The sequence below is a fragment of the Vicia villosa genome, linkage group LG4, assembly GCF_029867415.1.
Source record: "Vicia villosa cultivar HV-30 ecotype Madison, WI linkage group LG4, Vvil1.0, whole genome shotgun sequence".
NCBI lineage: Eukaryota > Viridiplantae > Streptophyta > Magnoliopsida > Fabales > Fabaceae > Vicia > Vicia villosa.
Window position 1 is genome coordinate 153,633,271 of NC_081183.1, and position 24,457 is coordinate 153,657,727.

The 24,457-nt window shown below is 32.7% G+C and overlaps 2 protein-coding genes across 2 annotated transcripts; one reads left to right on the forward strand and one right to left on the reverse strand.

Annotated features, from left to right (window-relative positions):
- Positions 1-4,989: 4,989 nt before the first annotated feature.
- Positions 4,990-6,080, reverse strand: LOC131599988 (uncharacterized). Its single transcript, XM_058872222.1, has 2 exons — positions 5,924-6,080; positions 4,990-5,620 (listed from the first exon to the last, which is right to left on the reverse strand). Exon 2 carries the CDS (start codon positions 5,599-5,601, stop codon positions 5,251-5,253), a length of 351 nt encoding a protein of 116 aa, XP_058728205.1. The 5' UTR covers positions 5,602-5,620; positions 5,924-6,080; the 3' UTR covers positions 4,990-5,250.
- A 3,978-nt stretch (positions 6,081-10,058) lies between these two features.
- LOC131595557 (KH domain-containing protein At4g18375-like) lies at positions 10,059-16,243 on the forward strand. The gene is made up of 8 exons (XM_058867924.1): positions 10,059-10,212; positions 10,606-11,225; positions 11,901-12,392; positions 13,434-13,673; positions 13,757-14,026; positions 14,767-14,822; positions 14,964-15,066; positions 15,749-16,243. Exons 2-8 carry the CDS (start codon positions 10,629-10,631, stop codon positions 15,878-15,880), a joined length of 1,890 nt encoding a protein of 629 aa, XP_058723907.1. The 5' UTR covers positions 10,059-10,212; positions 10,606-10,628; the 3' UTR covers positions 15,881-16,243.
- Positions 16,244-24,457: the final 8,214 nt, after the last annotated feature.

Below are 24,457 nucleotides of genomic sequence, written 5' to 3' on the forward strand. Positions count from 1 at the left end.
TTTAATAGATCTTTACGAATAGTTATGAATTGGGAACCGACTGATTATCTCTTATATTGCAGAACATTTTTTTACTATCAAAATAGATTGTTCATTAGCACATCACAAACGGTGGCGCCTCTACTTAGGTCACACGAACAAAATTTGCAACAAGAGGGGATGGGGGTTGTCAAATTTCAACACTATTCTATATATTTTTACCTTCCTAGTCCAAACAAAGTTTACTATATCATTAATATATTCCTCCATAGTTGAGTGAAATGCTAAAAATAACAATGGGGAGAAGAATGACACTGCCTCAAACAAAATCGCCCTCAATGATACACCCAAATAAAAGAAGTTATCATCGATGATTTAACATGGGGCATCTAACTACATATCACATAGAACATAGATATGTGAAAAAGATAAAGAAGAAGAACATAGTTTGATTAGAAAGTTCAAAATGCACACAATGATGATGAATTAGAGTCAATAGAGAGATATAAATGCCAAGCAATTTTTTTTGAAGAAGTCATCTAGAAAAAGTAAAGACCTAGAGCTAAAAATAAGCACAAAAAAGAAATTGTAAAGTAATATGTTGACCAAATAACTCTAAACACGAGAGGAGGTTATTTTTGGTTTTTAAAATCTTCAGTTTATAAAAACTTTTGAAGCTTAAAATATTTATTTTTATAATAATTAATAAAGCAAAGATAAAGCAAGAAAGATAAATAAGGGGAAGACATAGAGATATACAAAGAGGAATAATGAAAAAGATAAATAAGAACTAGAAATTATAACTAATTAAAAATAAAGAGAGAAATAATAAAAGAATTACAACAAAAAAATTATACTGGTTCTTCCCAAACACTTGGCAACCTCTAGTTCTCAAGAGTTTCCTTTTGATATTTATAATAAAACCAACATTAAACCTTTTACAGGATCCGTCAAAAAAAAATCATAAAACTTGGAATTTTTATAGGACCTTCTAAAAAAACTTCTACAAAAATACCTAACTTTTTACGAGCACAGCTCAAAACTAAAACCACGACTTTTTACAAGCTTAACTCAAAACCTACATCAGTGCTTTTCATAAGCTTAACTCAAAATCTAAAACTAAACTTCTAGCATGTTTAGCTTGCAACCTTCAAATTCAATACAAATACATCACAAGATAGCATCACTCTTGAACAAGCACTTTTTGCACACACCAATTCAACAACTCTTAAAAGAAACTTTTCACCCTTTTAGCACTAAGAAAATTTTGGTAAACTGGTTCGTCCCAACAACCTTCCACAAATAAACAAAACTTTTAAACGGGCTCAGCTCAAAACCTAAACTATAATTTCCACATGCTTAGCTCAAAACCTACAATAGTGTTTTTCACAAGCTTAGCTCAAGACCTAAAACAAAACTTTAAAAATGTAGTTTGCAACCTTCAAATTCAATACAAATATATCATAAGATAACAACACTCTTGAACAAACACTTTTAGCACGCGTCAATACAACAACTTTGTGTAGGAACTTTTCACCCTTTTGGCACTAAGAAACTTTGGTAAAAAAAGCAAGTTTATAAATAAATAAGAGAAGCAAATGGTAGAAGAGTTTATACTCATAAAATTAATGTCAAACAGAATGAAAATAAACTCCTATATATAAAAAAAATTTGACTCAAAAAGAAAAGAATTCATGTTCTATTTTAATGAGTTAATCAATTAAAATTATGTGTGAATCGATTAACCAGGTTAAATTAAGAAAGTTTAAAAAATACTGCACATAAATACATAATCGATTATCAACCTCCTTAATTTAATAGTAGTGTTATACTTTGCTTATAATCAATTAGATGGACATTTTAATCAATTATACAATTTATAATACCTTTCTAATTGATTAAGCAAATCTTCAATCAACTTAGCGCTTGCCTGAACTGTTTTTCAGAAGATTCGGTAAAAGAGAAAAGGTTTTAAAAAAATTGAGTGTGTGATTTTCTTAAAATCTCAAGACCTGCTCTTGTTCCTTTTACAATAAATTGATCAATACTAGAGAAAAACCTTAAGTATGGGACAAAACGAGATTTCACACTTTCACACCTTCAAGCCTTCATGCTTCAAGACCATGACTTCAAGTGTTCAAGTTCCTTTGATTAATTCAACAATGTTCGACATTGAACTTGATCTCTTTAACTGATGAGGTTTGAGATCTTTCTTCTTTGATTGAATTCCATCACTAGGAACCATTTGAAAAGACATTGTGATGAAAATCAGATTGTTAGATGTCATTAACATACTTGGAAATTGTTATAATTAAAACCAAGTGTTGATATCATCAAAAGCACAATGATATATTTACATCACATAGAACCATATTTTTCGCCCTTTCAATGATGATAACACATCTCTTAAGGATGTGGTATTACATAAATGGTAGATAAAATAGTTAGAGTGGTTAAATTTTTTCTCATAGATAAAAAAAATATATACTTTACTCTTTCGGAGAATATACTTCTTCCTTTTGAAATTATTAAAAAAAAGGAAGAGAAAAATCATACAAGGGTTGCAAGCATACAACGATGAATATATTTTTATCCTCTCCCCTGGAAATATTTGTGCTTCATATACCGTTTTATAAATTCTAGGATTTTAAGAATGATTTTGTCAATGTTTGTTGGTTTATGACATTGAAATAACATAAGAGTAAATTGAAATTTGGTTTTAATAGTTGAGAAAACTTGTCGGGGTAAAATTTCATTGACTTATCCTCATGTATGACTTTGACCAGTAATATGAATTTCTAAAAAGCTCTTAATATTACCACCCATCGCTTTGCATCGTAGCTCATGACTGAGTCAACAAATTGAAATTAATTGTATTGTCTAATAGACAATTTCTCAACATATTAACCAATTCGGTAGAATTAAGCATTGATAGTTTATGCAGATATTAAACTTAAAATATTCACACAAATATTTTATCTTCTTTTTATAAGAAATTGGGAGATTATTCATGTGATTACTTGTGATCTAAGTTAATAAGTGTTTATGCATTTTAAGTAACTTTGACACTTATCAACTCTCCTTGACTTATCTTTTTTGTTTGTCCTACAAAAAATCAATACAAATGTCATATGGTTCATTCATTCCATGTGCATACTTCATATGAGGTCTATGACTTAATCAAAAACTTTTGAAAAATCATTGTATTTGACGTAATTTTGTTAAATGAAATTTCAAAGTCAATATCACAGTCACCCAAAAATCATAGCAAGAAGATAAAATTCTTATTTAACCAAGGTATAATTTCAAACAAGTTTAGATCAACAATCAATCATGACATCACTCAATTGGTTGGTGTTTTCCTCAATTTTTTAAAAATGAATAAACTACAAATCAATCTTGCATTTCATCTAAACAATATCACAAAGTATACAATCAATCATGGATCACTAAGGTCTTTATTTAAGTTGTAATATTGGCGAAGTACAAAAAAAAATTAATTTTTCTTGGATTCAAATGTACTTAGAAAATAAGAGAGCATAAATTCATTTGTATCCAATTTGTTTCAAACTTTCTCTTTCTTTCCACTTACAACTTTTTTTGGTGAATTTTCTTTTCTTTGACATACTGTTTTTCTTTTTGTTTTGTCAAAATATCATTCTTTCCTCATTTTTCATTTGATCACCAAATTTTCACTACTCGGTATCTTGGTATCTTTTTAAAACAATCATTTTCTCCCCAAATTACTTTTTATGATACCCTTATATATTTAATGTTGATCATTTTATAATAAATTGATCAAGACCGAGGAAAAATCCTTGTCGTACTCTTGCTCATTTTACAATAAACCTAATCAAGACTCAAGAAAAATCTTAAGTGCGAGATCATGCGAACCTTAAGATCATGACTTCAAGTCTTCAAATTGCTTTGCTTGATCCAACAGTATATGACACTGAATTTGAACTCTTTGATTGATAAGGCTTGATATATTTTTTTATTGAATGCCCACCATTATGAACCATTTAAAAAGTCCTCTTAATCAAAACCACATTGACAAGTGTCATCAACATACTTTAGAGTTCTTCTCATCAAAACCATAATGTTGACATTATCAAAATCATAATGATTCATGCACAACGCAAAGAACAAAATAATGTTCTCCTATTTATAAAGGGACTCTTGAACCGTGAAGCTCAAAAAACGTGAAAAAGCCTCAAATTGCAAAAACACAAAGACAAGTAACCAACGACCACATGGATACTCCATGGAGATGTTCCCCATATTTTAAATTGTCATGTAACTTTTCTATATGTTGTAATCATCACATTTAGGGGAAAACATTAAATGCATTCCAAATCTATTATTCCTAAAGATATTCCTAATAGTCACGCGGCAAGCTGAAAGACACCAAAAGTCAAAGACAAATTAGTCACGATATCCTTCATCAAAGTATAGGATATGAAGTCAAGAAAAGGCGATATCACCAATGTAAGAACACATATCACTTGAATCGTGCGACAGTTTAAAATGACCAATGAAATTAAGCTGACAATGTTTGTCAAAACTCGAAGGAAAACATATATGAAGATTACAACTCAGGTCCAACTCTCAAGAGATCGAAAACAAACCACAATTTAGCTTTGGGGGCTAGAGTTTTGGCTTGGAGTCAAGGCCCAACTGGTCGTGACTCAGCCCAATATGGAACCCCATGGAGAGGTAGCAATGAAGGGTACATAAATCTTCGAATTCAAGAATTGGAGAATACTAACATCATCATGCTAGCGTCATATTAGGTACATATTATTCTAACCCTAAACACCTTTCACTTTCGACCATCCCTAATTTGAGTATCTGAGTGTTTGCAAGTATCCCATCCCACCACCATACAAAAGCACCACCAGGACACGGCTCTTACACGACTGTTTCATATGGTTCATATTCACCACCTCATTTGTATACCTAAGTGATCTTCTCAATATGGTTCACTAGTAATATTTTGTAGATACTTGATAGATCAAACTCAACATCTCAATTACAATACAAGCAACCTGAAGTCTAGGATGCTTACAAATTACAATATAATATTTGAGGGCAGAAGAAGGCATTGGCATGAATGAAGCAACAACAATATAGAGAACCTATGTAATGTCAGAAACATGCTTTTATTTTTACCTCCACACAAATGAACCAGAACACCTATGTAATGTCAAAAACATGGTTTTATCTATAATGACTGAAAAACTAAGCAACTGCCACATGACAGTGAAACAACTAAAGTACTGATTTTTCATTAAGTGATAGAAGTGACAATTGTTCATCTATAGAGGCATCGACATGACAGGAAGTCCGGCAAGAAGAAGGAATGAGAATAAGACCAATGCACCTTTGTTCCATAGGAGAAGGCGAGGAACGTCGAGTGCTACGATACTCCACGGTATCCTGAAGAATAATATTCCCTTGCTTGTCAATGCAATAGAAGTTACCCAAGAAGAATCTCCCATCTTTGATCCCAATCAGCATTCGGCGAAACAGAAGCTTCCTTACCCGACTAACTAGTTCTGATTCCGAACCGTCTGAACTCCCTCCTTGAACTTGAACAGATTTTTCTGCTTCTTGTTCCATCTTCGCACTTAAATATCAACTGCAAAAGAATAACACATATCATTTACACAAGAGGATTAAAGCTTCTCTATGAACACTCACATTCCTAATTATGAATGATATATGTATTGACATTAATCCAAGAGGAAATTCCTTTCGAAATCCAATACGATTGTTTAAATTATTTTGACACAGGACTAAGCACAAACACTTGGTGTGCATGATTTATGGATTCTAATGTGTAAATAAAAATACCTTCAATTCATATATTGAATAAAAACCATATAATTGGATCTAAGATATCAGTTAGTTAACGATGGAGGGAAGAAAGTAAAGAACATACCTGTGACCGCCGAGAAACGAGGGCGACGCGAAGGAAAAACGGAGGGCGGCACAGGGAGAAAAGCAATGGAGGTTGTGGCGCTGGGAAGGAGAGCAAGAGAGTTAGACTGTTTGAGTTCTCTAACTTAGATCGGTTAATTTCTAATGTTTTTAATTTTTAATTTTTAAAAACATTTTTAAAACCACCACATTTATTTATTTATTACTCCATAAACAAAAAGATATATTGAAATGAACATTGGGGTTGTTAAAGGTGTTCGCGGTGTGTTTTAGATCACTTTTGAGATATAAATTTATAGGGAAAAGCTAACATGTGCCCCAAGGGCACAAGTTAATGAGATATTTATAGAAATTTTTTATTGAAACGCGTGTATTCAATGTATCGAAACTTTAAATTTGACTTTATTACATTTAATTACATTTAACTTTTTCTAATTATAGTATCCTTAACATGTGCCCTAAGGGCACATGTTAGCATGACCCAAATTTATATAACATGTGCTATATTAAAATTAATATTAAAAAATAAGGTGGATTGATATGGTTGAAACAAATGAAATAATAAAAATAAATAGGTTAATAAATGAAATAATAAAATAAATAGGTTAAATTAGACTAATAAATATTATTTAAAAAATAAGTATCATTGAATAATAACTTAACACAATATATTATATTAATTAATAAAAATAAATAAATATAAAAATATATTTACGCGATTCGGTTTGGTTTGGATCGGTTTTAAAAAATCAATCTGAAATACGATCCGAAACAAGCGGTTTTTACAAAATAACATGTAAACACATCCAAAAATATTCAATTTTTTTTGCAATTTTTAATTTTTTGGATCAGTTTGCGGTTTTTATTTGGATCAGTTTAGATTTGAACACCCCTACAAAGGGGAAAGAAAGAAGAAATAAGAGGGACCTAACTCAAGCCTACCCGATGAAAGCAAAGGATTGGATTAGAACTCAAATTCGCAAAATTACTACTACAACTAATCTCAAATAAATCTCACGACAACGATTTAACAAGAGAAAAAACATCGTTTACAGCCACAATATCACCTTTAAAAAGTATTGCATTCATCAAAAGCCAAATAGTCCAACCACAACAAACCAAAACAGACCCTTGTACCTCTTTTTGATCCTTCCTATTAAAAGAGAATCGAAGAATACAAATCAATCTAACAATAACACAAATGAAGAAAACACATATTACCCTAACCAACTCAGCAGACCTGTCCAAATCTGAGATGGCAGATAGAGGTGAGAAATTGATTCATCGTCTTTAAAACATATAGGGCCTGCTATGTTATGAGGGCCAATAAGAGTTCTTTTTTTGTATAATTCACCCTTGTAGGAAGGCGATTAAGCAAAAGCCTCTAAGCAAAGAATCTAATATTTGAAGGAGCAGAAAATTTTCAAATCTCTGTAAAGACGCATGAAGAAATCAAATTATGGACAGAGCCTGCAATAGCTATTGTAAGAATCCTTTGAATAAGCACTCTTAACCGAAAAACCATCTGCAACCTGCCACCATCGGCATTGTCATTAAATTTCGGGAAATGATGTAATTCAGCTACAATGGAAAGAAGAACTTCAAACTTAGAAGTGGTCTCCCCAGTCAAAAAATCAGAGCAAAAATTGAATTCCCAGCTCCATATACCATCAATCAAAGATCCCAAGGAGTTAATGCTAACTCTACTGCTGCCAATTGATTCGAACACAGAAGGAAAAGAAATTTGAAACGGTTTATGGCCAACCCACTTATGCCGCCTATAATCGATAAATGTTCTGTCTCTAAGTTTACAAGATACATTGCTTACAAACCAATTACTATCAGCCTCCAATTTCTCGGTAATTGCTATTAAATCCCTCCACCACAAAGAAGATTAAGGATTAACAACAGAGCGAGAGGGCTCAAGAATCAAACTTTTAATATCTTCGTAACAAAATATAAGGATGGGTACCCAAAAAGATGAATGATCCGCTAAAATATTCCAAACCCATTTCGATAGAAGTTCCATGTTGAATAACTCGCAATTTTTTATGCCCAACCCACCATCAATTTTGGGCCTGCAAATATTCGACCAAGAAGCCCAATTAATCTTATGTGTTGTTCCTTTTGATTGGTTGTATTATGCAACACAACATGGAGTGTACAAAATATTTTGATGAAGAAAGGAAACATGTGGGACACAATGTTCCAGCATGTGTGCAACATCTGGCCCTTGTCAGCAGGCCAATGTTGTTGTTGTTGTTCTGAGCGTATTTTATAGATGTGTGCAATGAGATTTATGGTTATCTTGTAGCAATTTGTTACTTAGATTTGTTTGATATGATTGAATGAGATTAAATCTATTTAGTTTAAGATTAAAATTCGAATCAAAACAAATCAAATATTTTGTTGGAGGTTTTTGGAAAAACAAATCAAAATAGAATCCTCTACAAATCTGGACGTGATCAATTTTTATGTCAATTGGAGAAAAGCCCAAAAGTTACATTGATATTAAGAATACTCAAACCTAAATTTTATGCCCAATGATTTCTATTTTGAGTCTTTATTTGTGTTATTGTTTGAGCACCACTCTAGCATTTGCATTCATATATAAAGGCATAGAGAATAGTTTGTTAGTTGAGTTTTAATTCAAAATTCTCTAAATTGATTATTGTATTGATCCCTAAGGTTAATGGTTGAGAGAAAGTGAGAGGGGTCACATATTTAGGGGGAGTCCTAAATAGAAATACATGAGTAGAATTAAGAAGATGGGCATTGAACAAAAGTTGTTCATCTAAGACATTTTGTACTAATTCTATTGAGAGTAGATTTCTTTTCTTGGGTTGGAAGCTCCCCAGATGTAGGTGACGTTGCACCGAACTAGGTTAACAATCATTTATGTTCTTTATTGCTTTTTGGTATATTTCATAGCTGCTGTAAAACTGTTATCATTCAGTTGTGCACAATTGTCCTAGCTATTGTGTCCAACATCTGTCTCCATAAGAAAAGAATTTCAATTGACATTAGAGCAGACACCCTGTTCTGTTTGGGTAAGCTCTAGGGGAAGTATATTCTGTTCAAATAGACACTACTAAGGATGAGGGATCATTCAATAGACCATCTGTCTTGGATGACACCAACTATAATTATTGGAAAGCTAAAATGGCTGTCTTTTTGAAAATCCAAGGATAACTAAACATAGAAGGTTGTTATAAAAGATTGGAAACACCCTGTGACTACATCTAAAGATGGAACATCAATCCTAAAGCCTGAAGCTAATTGGACAAATGCTGAAGATGAAGAAGCTCTTAGAAACTTCAAGGCCTTTAATGCTATTTTCAATGGTGTGGATATGAACATGTTTAGATCGACCAACACATGTACTGAAGTCAGAGAAGCATCGCAGATTCTCAAAATTGCACATAAAAGCAGATCCAAAGTTCGTATGTCAAGGTTGTAGCTCCTCACAACAAATTTTAAGAATTTGAGAATGAATGAAGATGAAACTATCTTTGAATTCAACATCAGACTATGTGACATTGCCAACACTTCTTTTTCTTTAAGAGAGAAGACATATGAATAAAACTGGCCAGGAAAATCCTCAGATCACTACCTAAGAAGTTTGATATGAAAGTTACAACTATTGAAGAAGCATAAGACTTAAGCAACATCAAAGTAGATGAACTCATTGGTTCTCTACAAATCTTTGAGATGACTATAAATAACATGTCTGAAAAGAAGAACAAGAGTACGACCTTTGTATCCAACACTGAATAGGATGAAAATCAAGGTGAAAGTCAAAAAAGTATCAGATATTATGGCATTATGGCTTTTCTTAGTAGAAAGTTTAACAATTTGTTTCTATGATGATAAACTAGTTTAGTCCATCTTCCATCTTCATCATCTTTTTCAATGAAACGACTCTTATACATATTCTAGATTATATTACTAGGTCGTAAATGGCTATCCTACAAAATTAAAATAACTCCATTCAAATTAATTCAGTCTAAAAAAATTCACTCTTAGAGACGTTTAACTCAATTTATTTATTTAATTAATTCAGTCTAAGAAAATTCACCCTTAGAGACATTTAGCTCAATTTATTTATTCGTTTATTAATTAAATAAATTCGAAAATAAATAAACAATAATTCAAGCAATTAAACAACTTGAAGAAAAAGAAAAATGACGTAAAAAAATAAAATAAAATCACCTAGATTGAGTTAGGATCAGAAGCGATTCCTTTTCTACTTCTCACGTTAGGGTTTTAACTTCATCTTCTTCCCACCAGGTATGTATCTAAAGTAACTACAGGATTCAACTGTTTTTGACAATTCACACATATATATTCATTTCCTTCGCATTCGCATCAACTCTCGCTTATTAGGTTTAAGAAATTTCATTTTTTTTAATTTATAGTTTCAATTTGGGAATTTTCAATTTTATTCGCCAATTATCCCTTCAAGCTGTTTTAGTTTCGTAAGAATATTGAATTATTTGTAAAGCTTAATTTTTTATTGCAATATCACTGACTTGACTTTTCTAATTTCACTGAATTGACTTTTTATTGCATAGTTGAATTTGAATTATGATCTGTGATTATGTAATGTTTTTGTTAAAAAAAATTGGTTAAATTTGATACTTTTGAAGTTTTTTTTTATTGTTTGCTGTTTTTTATTTTCAGGAACTGTTGCAGTGATTTGTAGAATGGGTGAGGTCGGTAAAAGAAATCGTCCGCAGAGAGACCGTGGGGACCGTAACGGAGACAATAAAAATCAAAAGAGGCGTGTGAATGACAAAGATGAAAGGGACAGAGGCGAGTTGGTTGTGTATAGGATACTTTGTCCCGATGGAGTTATTGGGAGTGTTATTGGTAAGAGTGGAAAAGTTATAAATTCTATAAGGCAAGAGACCAGGGCGAAAGTCAAGGTTGTGGATCCGTTTCCTGGTGCCAAGAATCGAGTTATAACTATCTATTGTCATGTTAAGGATAAGGAAGAAATTGACGCTGAAGATGAATTTGACAATGATAAGCCTTTGTGTGCTGCCCAAGATGCTCTTATCAAGGTTCATTCTGCTATTTCGAATGCTACGGAAGCTGCTGGTGATTCTGAGAAGAAACGAAAGAGTAAAGAGGAATGTCAAATCCTTGTTCCGTCAAGCCAGTCTGCCATTCTGATTGGGAAAGCCGGGGCTACCATTAAACGAATGAGAGTTAAGACGAAGACTAATATCAAGGTTATTTCAAAGGATGCAGCTGACCCTGAGCACTCGTGTGCTATGGAATTTGACAATTTTGTGGTGGTAGGTGTATATTTACTACTATTATCATACATATTAAAATTATCATAAATTTTTTGTCTGCAATGGTATCACTACAGTATCTTTACTGATGGTTTTCCATACATTGATTTTTTCGACTTTTCCTGCATTTATTTTCACTTGTTACTGTTCTTATCTCTTCATGAATATTTGTTGCCTAGAACTTATGGTGTTATAAACTGATGTTTTCTGTTGTTGAAACACATGCTTTAATTTATTTATTCTCTTACCATGTTATATGTTTGTTTAGACAGTAAATGAACTTGTGGCTCTAAATGGGTGTAGTTATTAGGCGAGGTTATGTTTCATTTGCACTTCCTTTCCTCTCTATTGTTGCAAATTTCTTTCATGCAAATATGCAATACATTAACCTCCATTTTTGTAACTTGTGTGTTGCATTTTTTTCCTTTCCGATAGAGAGTAATGCCTCCCTAACTATTGCTTTATGTCTCTCTCCTCTATCTCTAGAGGGGGATTCAGTCGTACCAACATATAGGAATCTTGCCTCTGTTGCTGCATGTGGTGATTTAGTTTTGGAGAAATTCTTACAATTTTTATACTTTAAATTAGTACTTTTATACAAATATTTTCTGGCTATTGAAATAATTCCTTTGCAGTGAACTTCTATCTTATTATGTGCTTGTTTTCATTGATTAGATTACAGGTGAACCGGAAGCCATAAAAAGAGCATTATTTGCAGTTTCAACTATTATGTACAAATTCTCCCCTAAGGAGGAAATTCCTCTTGATACGTCTTTACCGGAAACCCCTCATAGTATTATCTTTCCTTCTGAAGTTCCTATTTACCCTCCTGGTGGACTTTATCCAGCTTCAGATCCTCTTATTCAACCTAGATCTTTTCCTCAAGTTATTGGTGCTACAACTGTGCAAGATCTGCATGGTTATGCAGATACAGGAAATGCATGGTCTCTGTACTCATCTTCCCTTCCAGTAGTTTCCAGCCTAGGTGCTTCTCAATCTGAAGAATTAATTATCAGAATGCTGTGCCCCTCTGGCAAAATTGGACATGTAATTGGGAAGGGAGGGGGTACTATTAAACGAATGAGGCAAACTAGTGGTGCTCGTATTGAGGTTGATGATTCCAAAGCTCGTCATGATGATTGCTTAATCTCCATAACTGCAACAGAGGTGAATATCTGTGTTTCTTCCATTTGTTCACATCTAATTGTATTTATTCTCAAACTGGGGTTAACTTGGTATTTATTCTATTCACATGGAAAAGCTTTGACACTTAGAACTTTTGAACATTCTATTTTTGGTGGGGGTGGGAGGGAGTCATTGTTATAAGATTTAGTATCAAGTATATGCAAGGATAACAAAATGAAAAATCATGCAAAACTTGATTATTGATTTGAGAACTTGATTTTTTTTCGCATTAGGAACTTAATATGATTAGATGTTACTCTTCAACTTATACTTGTCTGGATTTTTAAGTTAAAATTTATAGCTTGATATTTTGTTTCTTTATTCTTCTTTCTATGAAGTTTTCTCTAGTCAAAATTATGGGGAGATAAATTTCATACTATATTTAGTTTTAAATATTGATTTGTCTTAAATATTTCTTGGCTGGATCACCGTGCACTTGTTTGCTTTTATGCTTTCTTATTTTCTTTTATTGATAATGCCCTCATTGTTTTCTTTTCTTTTCTTTCCTGGCTGTATTTCATTCATGCCTTCCAAGTTCCATTTAAATTTTAAGCTGATCTGTTCCTTGGTTGAAGGAAATATTTTTGAAGTCGATACCAATTAATTGTCGTGGACTCTTTAAATGATTATGTGTCAATGCCACCCCTTGTAACAATGAAAATTCGTAACTAAGTGGAGTCAGCTACTTGTTAAGTAAGGTACCTGTTAGGAATAAGTTTCCACATGTCTCCATACTAGGAAGGAGGTAATTATTTGTAACTTTATTTATAAAGTGGTTAATCTATATGTGTAACTGCAGATAAACTTGGTGCTTTGCATTTGTTTCACAAACAAACTTCTTCAAATAATTGAATTTCATGATCAACTTTATGCTTGGCTTATCTTGTTGGGTTTTGGTGTCTCCCATTTTGTCCATATTCTATACTTTACATGTAGTAGAGTAGCCTTTTCATATTCTGTTTAAACCGGTGCTTTTCTTCTATCATAAGAATTGATTTCTCATGTAGTATGCGTGTTTTGTAGTCTTCAACTGATCTGAAATCCATAGCTGTTGAAGCTGTTCTACTGCTGCAAGAAAAGATAAATGATGAGGATGATACCCCGGTTTCAATCCGGCTCCTAGTTCCATCTAAAGTGATTGGGTGTATTATAGGGAGAAGTGGTTCAATCATAAATGAAATCCGGAAGAGAACTAAGGCTGATATTCAAATCTCAAGAAGTAATAAGCCCAAATATGCAGATGACAATGATGAACTTGTTGAGGTTTGAATTATTTTCCACTTCAATTTTTCTCTTTAATTTGTGTATCTATTTTATTCAATTTGTTTTTTCATTTTATGATTTAGGTGGTAGGTGAAGTTGATTGTGTGAGAGATGCGCTAATTCAGATAGTCTTGAGACTAAGGGAGGATGTATTGAGAAAAAGGGACGTTGACCAAAAACCTCCCATTGGTGCCGAATCATTGTACGCAGGCAGTTCTGTTCTTTCAGCACCATCTATGCTGCCTTCAGTTCCTGCTGCAGCACTAGCTTATGATCATAGGACTGGAAGTGCAACTGGAACTGGACTGGGCATGCACTCTTCTAGCAGCCGTTATGGATACGATTCTTACTCGGTATGGTGATATATTCGTTTTCATCTAAAAATGTTTGCTTCAAGGTTCAAACATTTGACAGAATATTTTTATTCACTGTGAAGTTCCACATTTCTACTCAAGTCTATGTTAGGGGTGAAATTCTTACGACTATAAAGTATTAACATGTCTGTCTGGTCTTGTTTGTTGTTGGTAAATGTTACACTTACACTCTTACGTAATATTAGTTTCTTGGAACATCTTATGCCCAATGCATATGCTCACTAATTATACTCTTTTAAACTAATTCTAATTTTAGACATTTTCATTGAAATTAGGTGCAGCAAATAGCATAATTTTCTTTTTCATATGAATAAGGATGTTTTCACGGTTGTACAAATATTAAACTGGAAAATCTTGTAGCAATGCAAATTATTAGCAATGGAAAGCTTATCATATCATCTTGTTTTCGTAGTCATATTTGGGTTTGAATATAGTTGTTATGAAGTAATGACTTACGAGAGTACTGCTATAAATATAATGAAGCAGTTAAAGTAGTGAATGAATGCTCATGGCATTTAGCTATCATTTCTTCATCATTAGCTTTCTTTTCTTCATCATTTTTTCAGCACTGTCTAAAGTCTATATTTTTTAGTATAATATATAGAAACTTGCATTTTGCTCTATCTTTATTTTCTCTTTTGTTGTAACAATCCATTTCTATTTTCAATTCTTTATCACATTGAACTGATATTTTCTCTTTTTTGCATCTTTGTAAAAAGATGGCAGACAATGGTTATGGATCTATGTCTTCATATGCCTCCAAGATGTATGAAGGGTTAGTGTATATTGTTATCAAAGTTATATTTGTTCTACAATTTGCAATTGAGTTGGTCTTTTTGTTTCTCCCCATCTCTTTCCTTAGTCCTATGATGAGCTGATTAGGTATTTTCAATTAATGTTTCTGTGCCTTTATTAGACATAGTTTGCCTCCCCTGTCAACGTCGGAGATGTTGATTCCTGCTAATGCTGTTGGCAAAGTGATGGGTAAAGGTGGGGCAAATCTAGCCAATATCAGAAAGGTTAGTTCTCACATTCTAATTTACTTTCCTTTTACTCTATGGAATAGGGAAATAATTTGTGGTTTAAAAGAGATTTTTTTATTGGTTATCTTAAATTAATGTCAGATTTGTTTACGTTTAATTCTTAGTTTTTGGGATTCTTCGATTGCTCACCTAATTACAGTCGAAGACAATAATTAATGGTCAAGCTTAATTGTTAATTCTTAACCTTTTGTACTACTAGATCACTCCCTTAGCTGCATTGTGGCATTATGCATCTTCTGTGTACAACCATGTGTAGTAATGAAAAAGATAGACATCCGACATTTTTATTCTCCCTGTCGAGTGATTTTGTCATAAGATGGAAACAGCGGGTTGGTGCACTAACTATTCAATAAAAAACATATGAAGAGACCGTTGGTCAAGATAAGAGAAACATGATATGATAAGTTATCATATTCTGCCTTACTCTAGTGTTTCTGGAGCCAACAAGATAGGATAACTCCATCTTGTCTCTTATCTTTAACAAAGATACACTAAAAGGGAGAGACCTGTTCTTTTGAATGTCAATGGCCAAGGTTTCTGACATACTCACGTTTATACATCTTTGACATAGCATTGACTGCTAATTTGTTAATATTTCATATCCATTACCCATGTACTTCACTGAATGTGTATTTTATTCCCGGTTGTTTCAATTCAGATTTCAGGAGCAACAGTAGAGATATCCGAGTCCAAATCTTACCGGGGTGAACGGGTTGCTCTTATTTCTGGCACATCTGAAGAAAAGCGCGCAGCTGAAAACTTGATCCAGGCTTTTATAATGGCTACATAAGTTTTCAGAGTTATTTCCAGGTGTCTTGAAGGTGAAAATTTAATTTTCAATTCATCTATCATTCCTCTTCTTACTCCGTCTATGTTGGTCTCGAGAGAATATCCTCTAGCGTTCTTTGACCAGACTCCTGCTTCTTCCATAAGTGACTAGCAAGATTATGACCGAGCATCCATTGCTGGTTTTGTATTTAGGAGTTGTACTTACTTTCTTTTCCTTTTCTTAATCTACTCTTCATCTGTGATTTCTCTTAGAACTGTAGGATCTTTCTTTCCATTCATGCTGTTTTTCCATTGATTAGTGTGGAATCATCTTTATCTCCATGAAAATTATCTGAGAACCATGAAGCAGTGTTTATGTTGTTGACTTGTTTCTTCTGGTTCAACCTTTTATTCTCCTTTCTTGCTGAAACTTTCTGTTCTAAAGATGCAAATTAATACAAGATTCTCTAGCAATTTCCTCTTTCAAGTATCTACGACTTTTGAGCTCTTCAGTCTAAAGCGTGGAAATTGCCTTGTAAAATTGAAAATCTGCAGATCTTTTTCTTCCTCCTTGCTATTTATATTTTCTTCCTCCTTGCTATTTATATCAGTAATTCAGTGTAAGTGACGGCAGTTGGCAATATGACCAATGGCACTTCATTATACGCCTGCCTGTAAATCTGAAAAACCATTGGAATATATTTTGTAAAACGTGTGGTCTTGATTTTGACTTCTCAATATCTTATGATGATACCACTCACAAGGAAATGCTTGCTGCAGCATTTTATCGTAGCCACCGTTCCCCTCTTCAACTGTGGTTCAAAATAATTTTATTAGATCCTCTTCAATTCTATCAAGTGAAGTTCTTGTTATGATCTTTATATCTGCTACTTGCAGAGTATAAACTATCTTGATTGCAACTTGACATATATTTAATTGAAAATCTCACAAATTCTCTCAATTGGCATTCTTGTTTTGATCTCTCTCTGCTGTCTGCCGCTTATCTTTTGTATCACTGTTAACCAAATTTTGGCTACCAAGATATTAAACTGATCTAATTGTAGTAATTTTCCCGAAATGAGAGGTTCGAACTCAAGATTTTCCACTTCTTCACACTTAAAATGTGTGATTTTTGTCACTCGGATATTTGACTAAAGTAAATAAATATCTTGATACCAATAGGTTAGGCTATCTGCCTCATAGCTGTACTCCCCACCAAAAACAATCCAGAGTAACTGATGCCATACTTTTAACATTGTCTATTTAACATCAATGTGCTTCAATCTTTCCTCCCTTGCCATATGTAACTGACCCCTCTCAAGCTTTATTTGTAGGGTTTTAAATATGTATTTAGTGAATGTCTCAACCTAAAAAAAGGTTTTCTGTCTTAGTCTGGAACAAATTGAAAATATCTCGCTTGTCTCATGTTGATCTATAAGTGTTTCTATGCTATACAATTATGGACATGGCAATAGGGTTCTTGTATTATATAGGAAGGACAATAAAGACCATTTACTATAATCTTCTATTATCATTATACCTTTATCTATTCCATGACAACAATGACCATTTACTATGTTCTTCTATTATCATTATACCTTTATCTATTCCATAACTCCAAGTTCGACCGGATAATGATAATGCACCTCTTGTCAAAGATCTCCTTCATCCAGGCTTGTCAAAGATCTCATTCATCAAGGCTGCCAACACTAACCAAACCCGCCTTTCTTTCACATTGTCACTCCCAAATTTCACTTAAGCAGAGCTATTCATAAACACCTACATGGAAACCTGATCACTCTAATTACTTGTATTTTAGGCTAAAATATCTTAGTCCAAGGTCTTATCTAGGTTCTCATTTGAAGCTATGGTGTCATAGACCAACTTTAAAATAAACATCACAACAAATTAGCTTTATTCCACTAAGTGTAGTTGGGTACATGGATTTCACTATGCCATAATGTTATATTACAAAATATGTTTTTCCAACTCATCAGTTTCAAAATTTGTTTTTATACTTTTAAAATTTTTTTTTTATGTCTTTCTCTATCTCTAACAATTTGACTACTCTTTCCAATACAATTAATTTGTCTTCTCTCTACACGCACAAACGATTCTAAGCCTAATTTCCATCACATTTTCCACTATATGTGTTACATCAACACTATCTTTAATATTGTCATCTTTGATTTCAACTTGTTTGATCTTTTCCACTATATGTGCTACATCAACACTATCTTTAATATTGTCATCTTTGATTTCAACTTGTTTGATCTTAACACATCTCTAAGGCAACATCTTCATACATCCTACACTTATTTTTTTTTTCCGCTTTGGTTCTTTTGGTGGTACTTTCATATAACACGAGACTCCTCCATTTCAACCACCTATCTTGAATTCTACGGGTTATACTTTTTTCTATTTCTCCATCATTTTGTATTACAGACTCTAAATATTTCAACAACATAACTTGTGATATGATATGATATTTAACTTTCACCTCACATCTAAGTTAGAAATAATTCTCTTTTTGTTAAACGTACTTTTCATATACTTCGTTTTACTTCCATTGAGGCAAAAATCATACACTTCTAAGGCTTGTCTCTAGCCTCATTTAATTCTTTTATTAACTTTCCAAGTGAATATGCAAAACTAAAAGAAAAGGGTAAGAACTTAGGGTTGAACTTTGATGCAATCTTATTGTAATAGAAAAATTGTCCCTCTCTCTACCCTAAGTTCTCACACTAGTCAAAACTCGTACATGTCCTGAATAGTATGAATATAGAAAATCGTAACTCTTTGTCTCTAGGACTTTCCACTAAATTAGACATTATAACACACCCATTCCAAATCGTTGAAAATTAAATAAACTCTTGTTAATCTAGCAGATAACAGATAACGGTCCACCACACATCGAAATAGTAAATAGATCACTTTCATCGTTGACCTCCCATACAAATAATTAGATTGGTTATCAGTTATTTAGCATCTCTTAATCTCCGTTCAATCACTCTTCTTTCTAAGTTTACGATATGACTCCTAAGTTTAATCATCTTATAATTTATTTGCACAGCATTTTATGTCCCTCTTGTTCTCACAATCCAACTTAAAAATAATTATATCTAAATTCAAGTTGTTATGGGAGATATCAGCGATTAGTGATTAGCGATCGATAATTTCCTGACAATTTGTTTCATTGTGGATGATGTGTTACAAACCTCGCTAATATTGAAAGACACATTCTGCAGTGGTACATTATGCGGTGGTGCAGTGGTACGTGAAGGAAAGTGTCAAATTAATGTGCTTGATGTGGGTTTTTTTTTCTTGTCAAAGCCTAACATGCCCATAATTTATGGCGTGTTTGTTTTAGTTTTAAAAAAGTAGATTTTTTTTTTTTATAAATGATTTTTATAAAAACAATTTTTAAAATATTATAAATTTTTTTACATTTGTTTTTTTTTTCTTCTAAATTGAAAGACTAATTTTGACATTCTATAACATAAACATATATTATTGATAAACATACATTATTGAAGATCATAACATAGTCGAAATTACTTTTTTTTAGTTGTATTTCAAAAATGATTTTTATAATATCTATTTGAAATAGCTTCAAAATTAAGTGATTTTTTAAAATTTTAATATTAAAAAAAGTTTTAAAAAATAATAAAATATTTAAAATAACATTTTAAGAATAGTTATTCAAATTAAATTTTTATTTGAAATTTTTATGAAAAGTTTATAATTCTTTTTTTCACATATGTTTTATATATGAAGCTTGTAATTCAATGTTCAATTTTGAGCTTCATGAAATATAGAAAAGGGAAAATCTACTTGGAAAAGATGTCTCATAGTCATTAAATTTGCATATTCTAATTTGATCCTCTTTATATTTGAGAACAAACCATCACGAGGGAAAAAAAAAAGGAAGAACCGAAGCATAGTCCATGATTTTGAGTGAAGCAATACCACCTCTACAATGTATCTCCTTTGGTTTTATGGTCTTCTTTCTTGCTCCAATAGGAAACATTAAGACTAGTAGGTTGGTGTTATAAAAATTTAGTGTACTATTGTTAGTCACATATCAATGCCACACTGAATTTGGTACACTTTGGTATGAAATTGTATGGTGATGATGGATTTTTTTGCCAATTTATCCATGTTGGAGTTATACAAATTGGAAAACTTTTTTTTTTTATGCATAGTAAAAATCCATAAATAGGGATCAATTATGAAGTTTGGCAATTTTTTTGTTGAGTGATAAAAAGCATAAACATGGATTGTAGTACTTTTATTTATTTGAAAACTCTAAAATAAATATTGTAAAAAGAGAGTCATTCAAGAATTGTTAATACAATAAATTTATAATTTATTATGATATTTAGAATCTGTTTGATTCTGCCTTTGCACACACCAAACGTTATTTGAATTTGTTGGAAAGATATTTGGATTCTGTTTTATTTTCTGACAGTAACACGGCATATATATAATTTACCTTTTATGTATCAAACTAATGTTATGAAAAAAAAATCAAATTAACACATTAAAAAAATATAAAAATATTTTATTGCAAAAATATTAAATTAAAACATCATAATAATGTTGTTGAGATAAGATTTAGAGCATATTTGCTTCAATTTAATTTAGGAAAAACTTTGATACAATTTATTAGATACAATTTATTATGTGTGATTTTTATTATTTTTCGATAAAAATTTGACAAGTGTACTTAAATATCATTTGAGTGAAAATAAGAGAAAAATTATATATATGTAGGAGAATATTATATACTTATTATATTTTTATTAGAAAATAGTAAAATCACGCTTAAATAATTGTATCTAAATTTTCTCCTTAATTTATCATATTAGCGGAGTCCAGTCCAAAGTATTGCTGGATCCAAATAAATAATGTATATAGTTTACTGGAAAAGTCGTTGGCGAATTGACAAGAGTTTAGTCCAAAGTATTACTGTAAATTACAATAAGAATTTATTTGAATTAAATCAAACAATTTTAATTTACTGACCAAACTAAATCAAAATTATAGGTTTTGTATAGCGTTTTGAAATTTCAAATTATATCGTATCGTTAGAAGACAGTTTTTTTTAAATCGAACAATTTATTATTTTTCATTTTCAATTTTGGTTTGGTTTGAGTTTCAGTTTTGTTTTAGTTTCAGTTCGGTTTTGGAATTATTTGTACAATATGGTTTATTCCACTAATCAAACATAGTGGTACAATTATTTTAATTTTAGTTCGATTTGGTTAGACGGTTTGATTCAGTTCATGACATGTACTCACATTTTTGTCCAAAGAAAATAAAAAAATGGTAAGGTTTTTGATAAAAATGTTTGGAAATCTCTTATCTCACCCCTTGGAGTTATTAGGCACCATGTGCGTTTCTAAAAGTACCTCTTATTTTCGTAGATGTATCTCTAGATGCACCTTTTTCTTAATCAACGTCAAAATTCTCCGTAGATGCATATACGAAATCTGTCCGTATGTATATTTACGGAAGAAATCTAGAAACAGAAAACTAGAAAATCAACATTGCAACGACAAAAACGACATTCGTAAATTAAAACCGAAATTACATTGATGATTTCAACATAAAATTAAATATTACATTTCAATAGTCTGGTAGATGCTTGCACATCGCTAAGATTTGCTCGACCGTTCTTCGTACCGTCACTATCAACTCCAGCGGGATTTTCTCTTCAAACTCGAAGTTGCTGTAAACGGAGTTCCCTTCGTTGTCAACTGAAGGTGAACGATACTCGAGCTTCACAACCTTTCGTTTGTCTCCGCAAGGTAGGCGATAGTGGATTTCGTCCACGATATCGCCGAGTGAGGTGTAATCGTTGAGTTTCAACGTCCGCTCGGGTGTTTTGTCGTCGGAGTAGGAGATACTTGCGACATACCAACGGGTGCTGATATCAAATTGAGACATTTTTGTGTTTGTGAGAAGGAAAAAAAAAAGAAATCCTAAATTTATAGAAAACCTAGGTGAACATGGATCACCCATTTTCTGTCACACAATATTCCGTAGCTATATCCATGGAAAGAACATAGATATTTTTGTTCTGCATGTATATCTGCAGAAAATACTCAGGGACCGCATCTTAAGAAGCTTCAGTAGATTCATCTCGAATTGGTCCTTCAAAAGTGAACGACACACCTCTAATGTGCATATAAAATTGTCTTCTCAATAGATGTAACACCAACCATCTCAAATAATGGAAGTCGATACTTACTGGTCTTACAAGTAGAATCGAGAATGAGCATTGTCGAGAACGTGTTGGACAACTTTATTGAATTCAGATGAGTCCAAAAAATATCTCGGACAGTAACTCTATCGTCACAAGTTCTGTACCAGGACACGTAACTGTTATCATCCAACAATTTCAACAGTTGTTGCATCTCATTTCTATCTCACCTAATCGCCTTGTTTGTGTGGTACCAAATGTTGTACACTTGCCTTATATTTAATACATTGTCGGGTTCCATCCGTTTCAATGTGGCAAGTATATTTTTCGGTTAGACAAGATTCAAGGTCACGTCACTAATACATGCCTTCTCTTCCGGTTTGAGCCGACATACACTAGAATGATCTTGTAACTTTGAACATAAATCATGGTTATGCAAACCACAAATAACACTAAATTTTCACTTCTTGGCAACTAATATATAACCACGAATTTTAAAAGGACATCACATTTTCTACTATTTGTGTCGTCTCTTTTAAACTGTCTTAGAGGAGTATGGTATTTCCCGCTTCTTTCGCACAACATTGTTACAAAAGCGTTTCTTCTTTTTGAACCATTACTCGATCTTCGTATGACCACACCAAAACCAAGTCTAGTTGCAGTCTTACGAATCCATGTGAGTATGCTATCACGATCATCAAACTCTTGCTTGTTATTGAAGTCAGCGCTGACATCTACCGCCTTTACGACAACCCCTTGAACATTCTGAGAAACATCGTATGTAGAAAATAATTCTTTTGAGATATTAACAGGGTGCATCATACTTATTTGTAAACAATAACATAAAATTACAAAACTGCTCTAAAAAAACAACATAGACATGTTCCGAAGATCTACCTACGGAAGCAATGTTACCTCTTTTTCTTTTTTACAAAAACTTCATGATTAATGTGAGCAATGTAATGGACAAAGATGAATCTTTACTTAAAATTCAGTCTTTTCTTGCTCTCTTTGATTTGTTGCACAAAAAATTTGAAGCTTTAGAGTGAAAAATGATATTGATGAAGTAGGATTTTTTTGGTTGGTGAAGGTGAGTGTTGAAGAATAAAAACAACAGTGAGGAATGAACATGCTGGTTCAAAATATAGCAGAAAGTTCCGGAGCTATATCTACGGAATATTATGGCGCTAAGACGTTCCATAGATGCAGCTACGGAAGATTTCCGAAACTGAATTATTATGATTTCTTTCTCAACGTTTACCAATTTAAAATACTTCCGCAGATGTAGCTTCAGAAAAAACTAAATTTTAACAAAAAAAAAATGCTTCTTGATATGTATCTCTGAAATCAAGGGATATAAATGAAATTGCACTAGGTGTCTAAGTGTATCACGAAATGGATTAAAATGCATTGGCCAACTTCGGTCATCTAACAATAAACACAACGTGATATATCTAATTTTTTATAAGAATAATCATTGTATGTAGGGGTGGAAAAACGGGCCGGGCCCGCCGGGTCGCCCGCACACCTGCCAAAAAATGGCGGGTTGGATTGGGATTTTAGGGTCGCCGCTCGTCAAAGCCCTCCCCGTCAAAATTCGCCGCCCGCCATACCCGCCCCGCCAAAGTCCGATCCTCCTCCAAAACTCACTATTTTTTTTAGTTAATTCTAGTAATTCCAATTTTTGATGGTTTATTTTATATATTTATTTATAAATATATGTAATATTTTTTAAGTAAATTTGTTAAAAAATTACTTTTATAAAAAAATGTTTTAAAAAATAAGTGAAAAGTTTAATTAAAAGGTAAAATAAAGCCTATTAATCTATTAAAAAATATAAATAAAAATAGGCGGGTAAGCCCGCCGCCCGTCAGCCCGCCATCTTGGCGGGGCGGGCATGACTTTTATGCCCATTTTACTTGGCGGGCATGCCCGCCCCGCTCATTTTTTAGCGGGCATAAGGCAGGGCGGGCGGAGCGGACGGTCCGTTTTGCCACCCTAATTGTATGGTGTGGCCATGTCCCAACAGGGTGGAATGGTTGTCTTTTATGTTATATGTGGTGATTTTACAAACTACAATTTTCATTATACTCAATTGTTTTTGAGGATGTTCAATGCGAACTACCAAGGCTAAAAAACATGGTATATAAATAGGAAATTTCTTTGGCCACCTCCCAACCTTCTAGTTCACCTCTGGTGAAAAACCCAAACTACCCCTGACTTCGGAAATGCATTTCCGAAATGCAAGAAAAAGGTGTTTTCAGAGATGCATCTCCGAAAGCGCCTATTTTTTAAAAAAATTTGACTTATTTCGGAAATGCATTTCCGAAAACACCATTTTGGAAGTTCATTTCCGAAATATTGCGCGTTTTGCAGATTAAGCAAAACAGC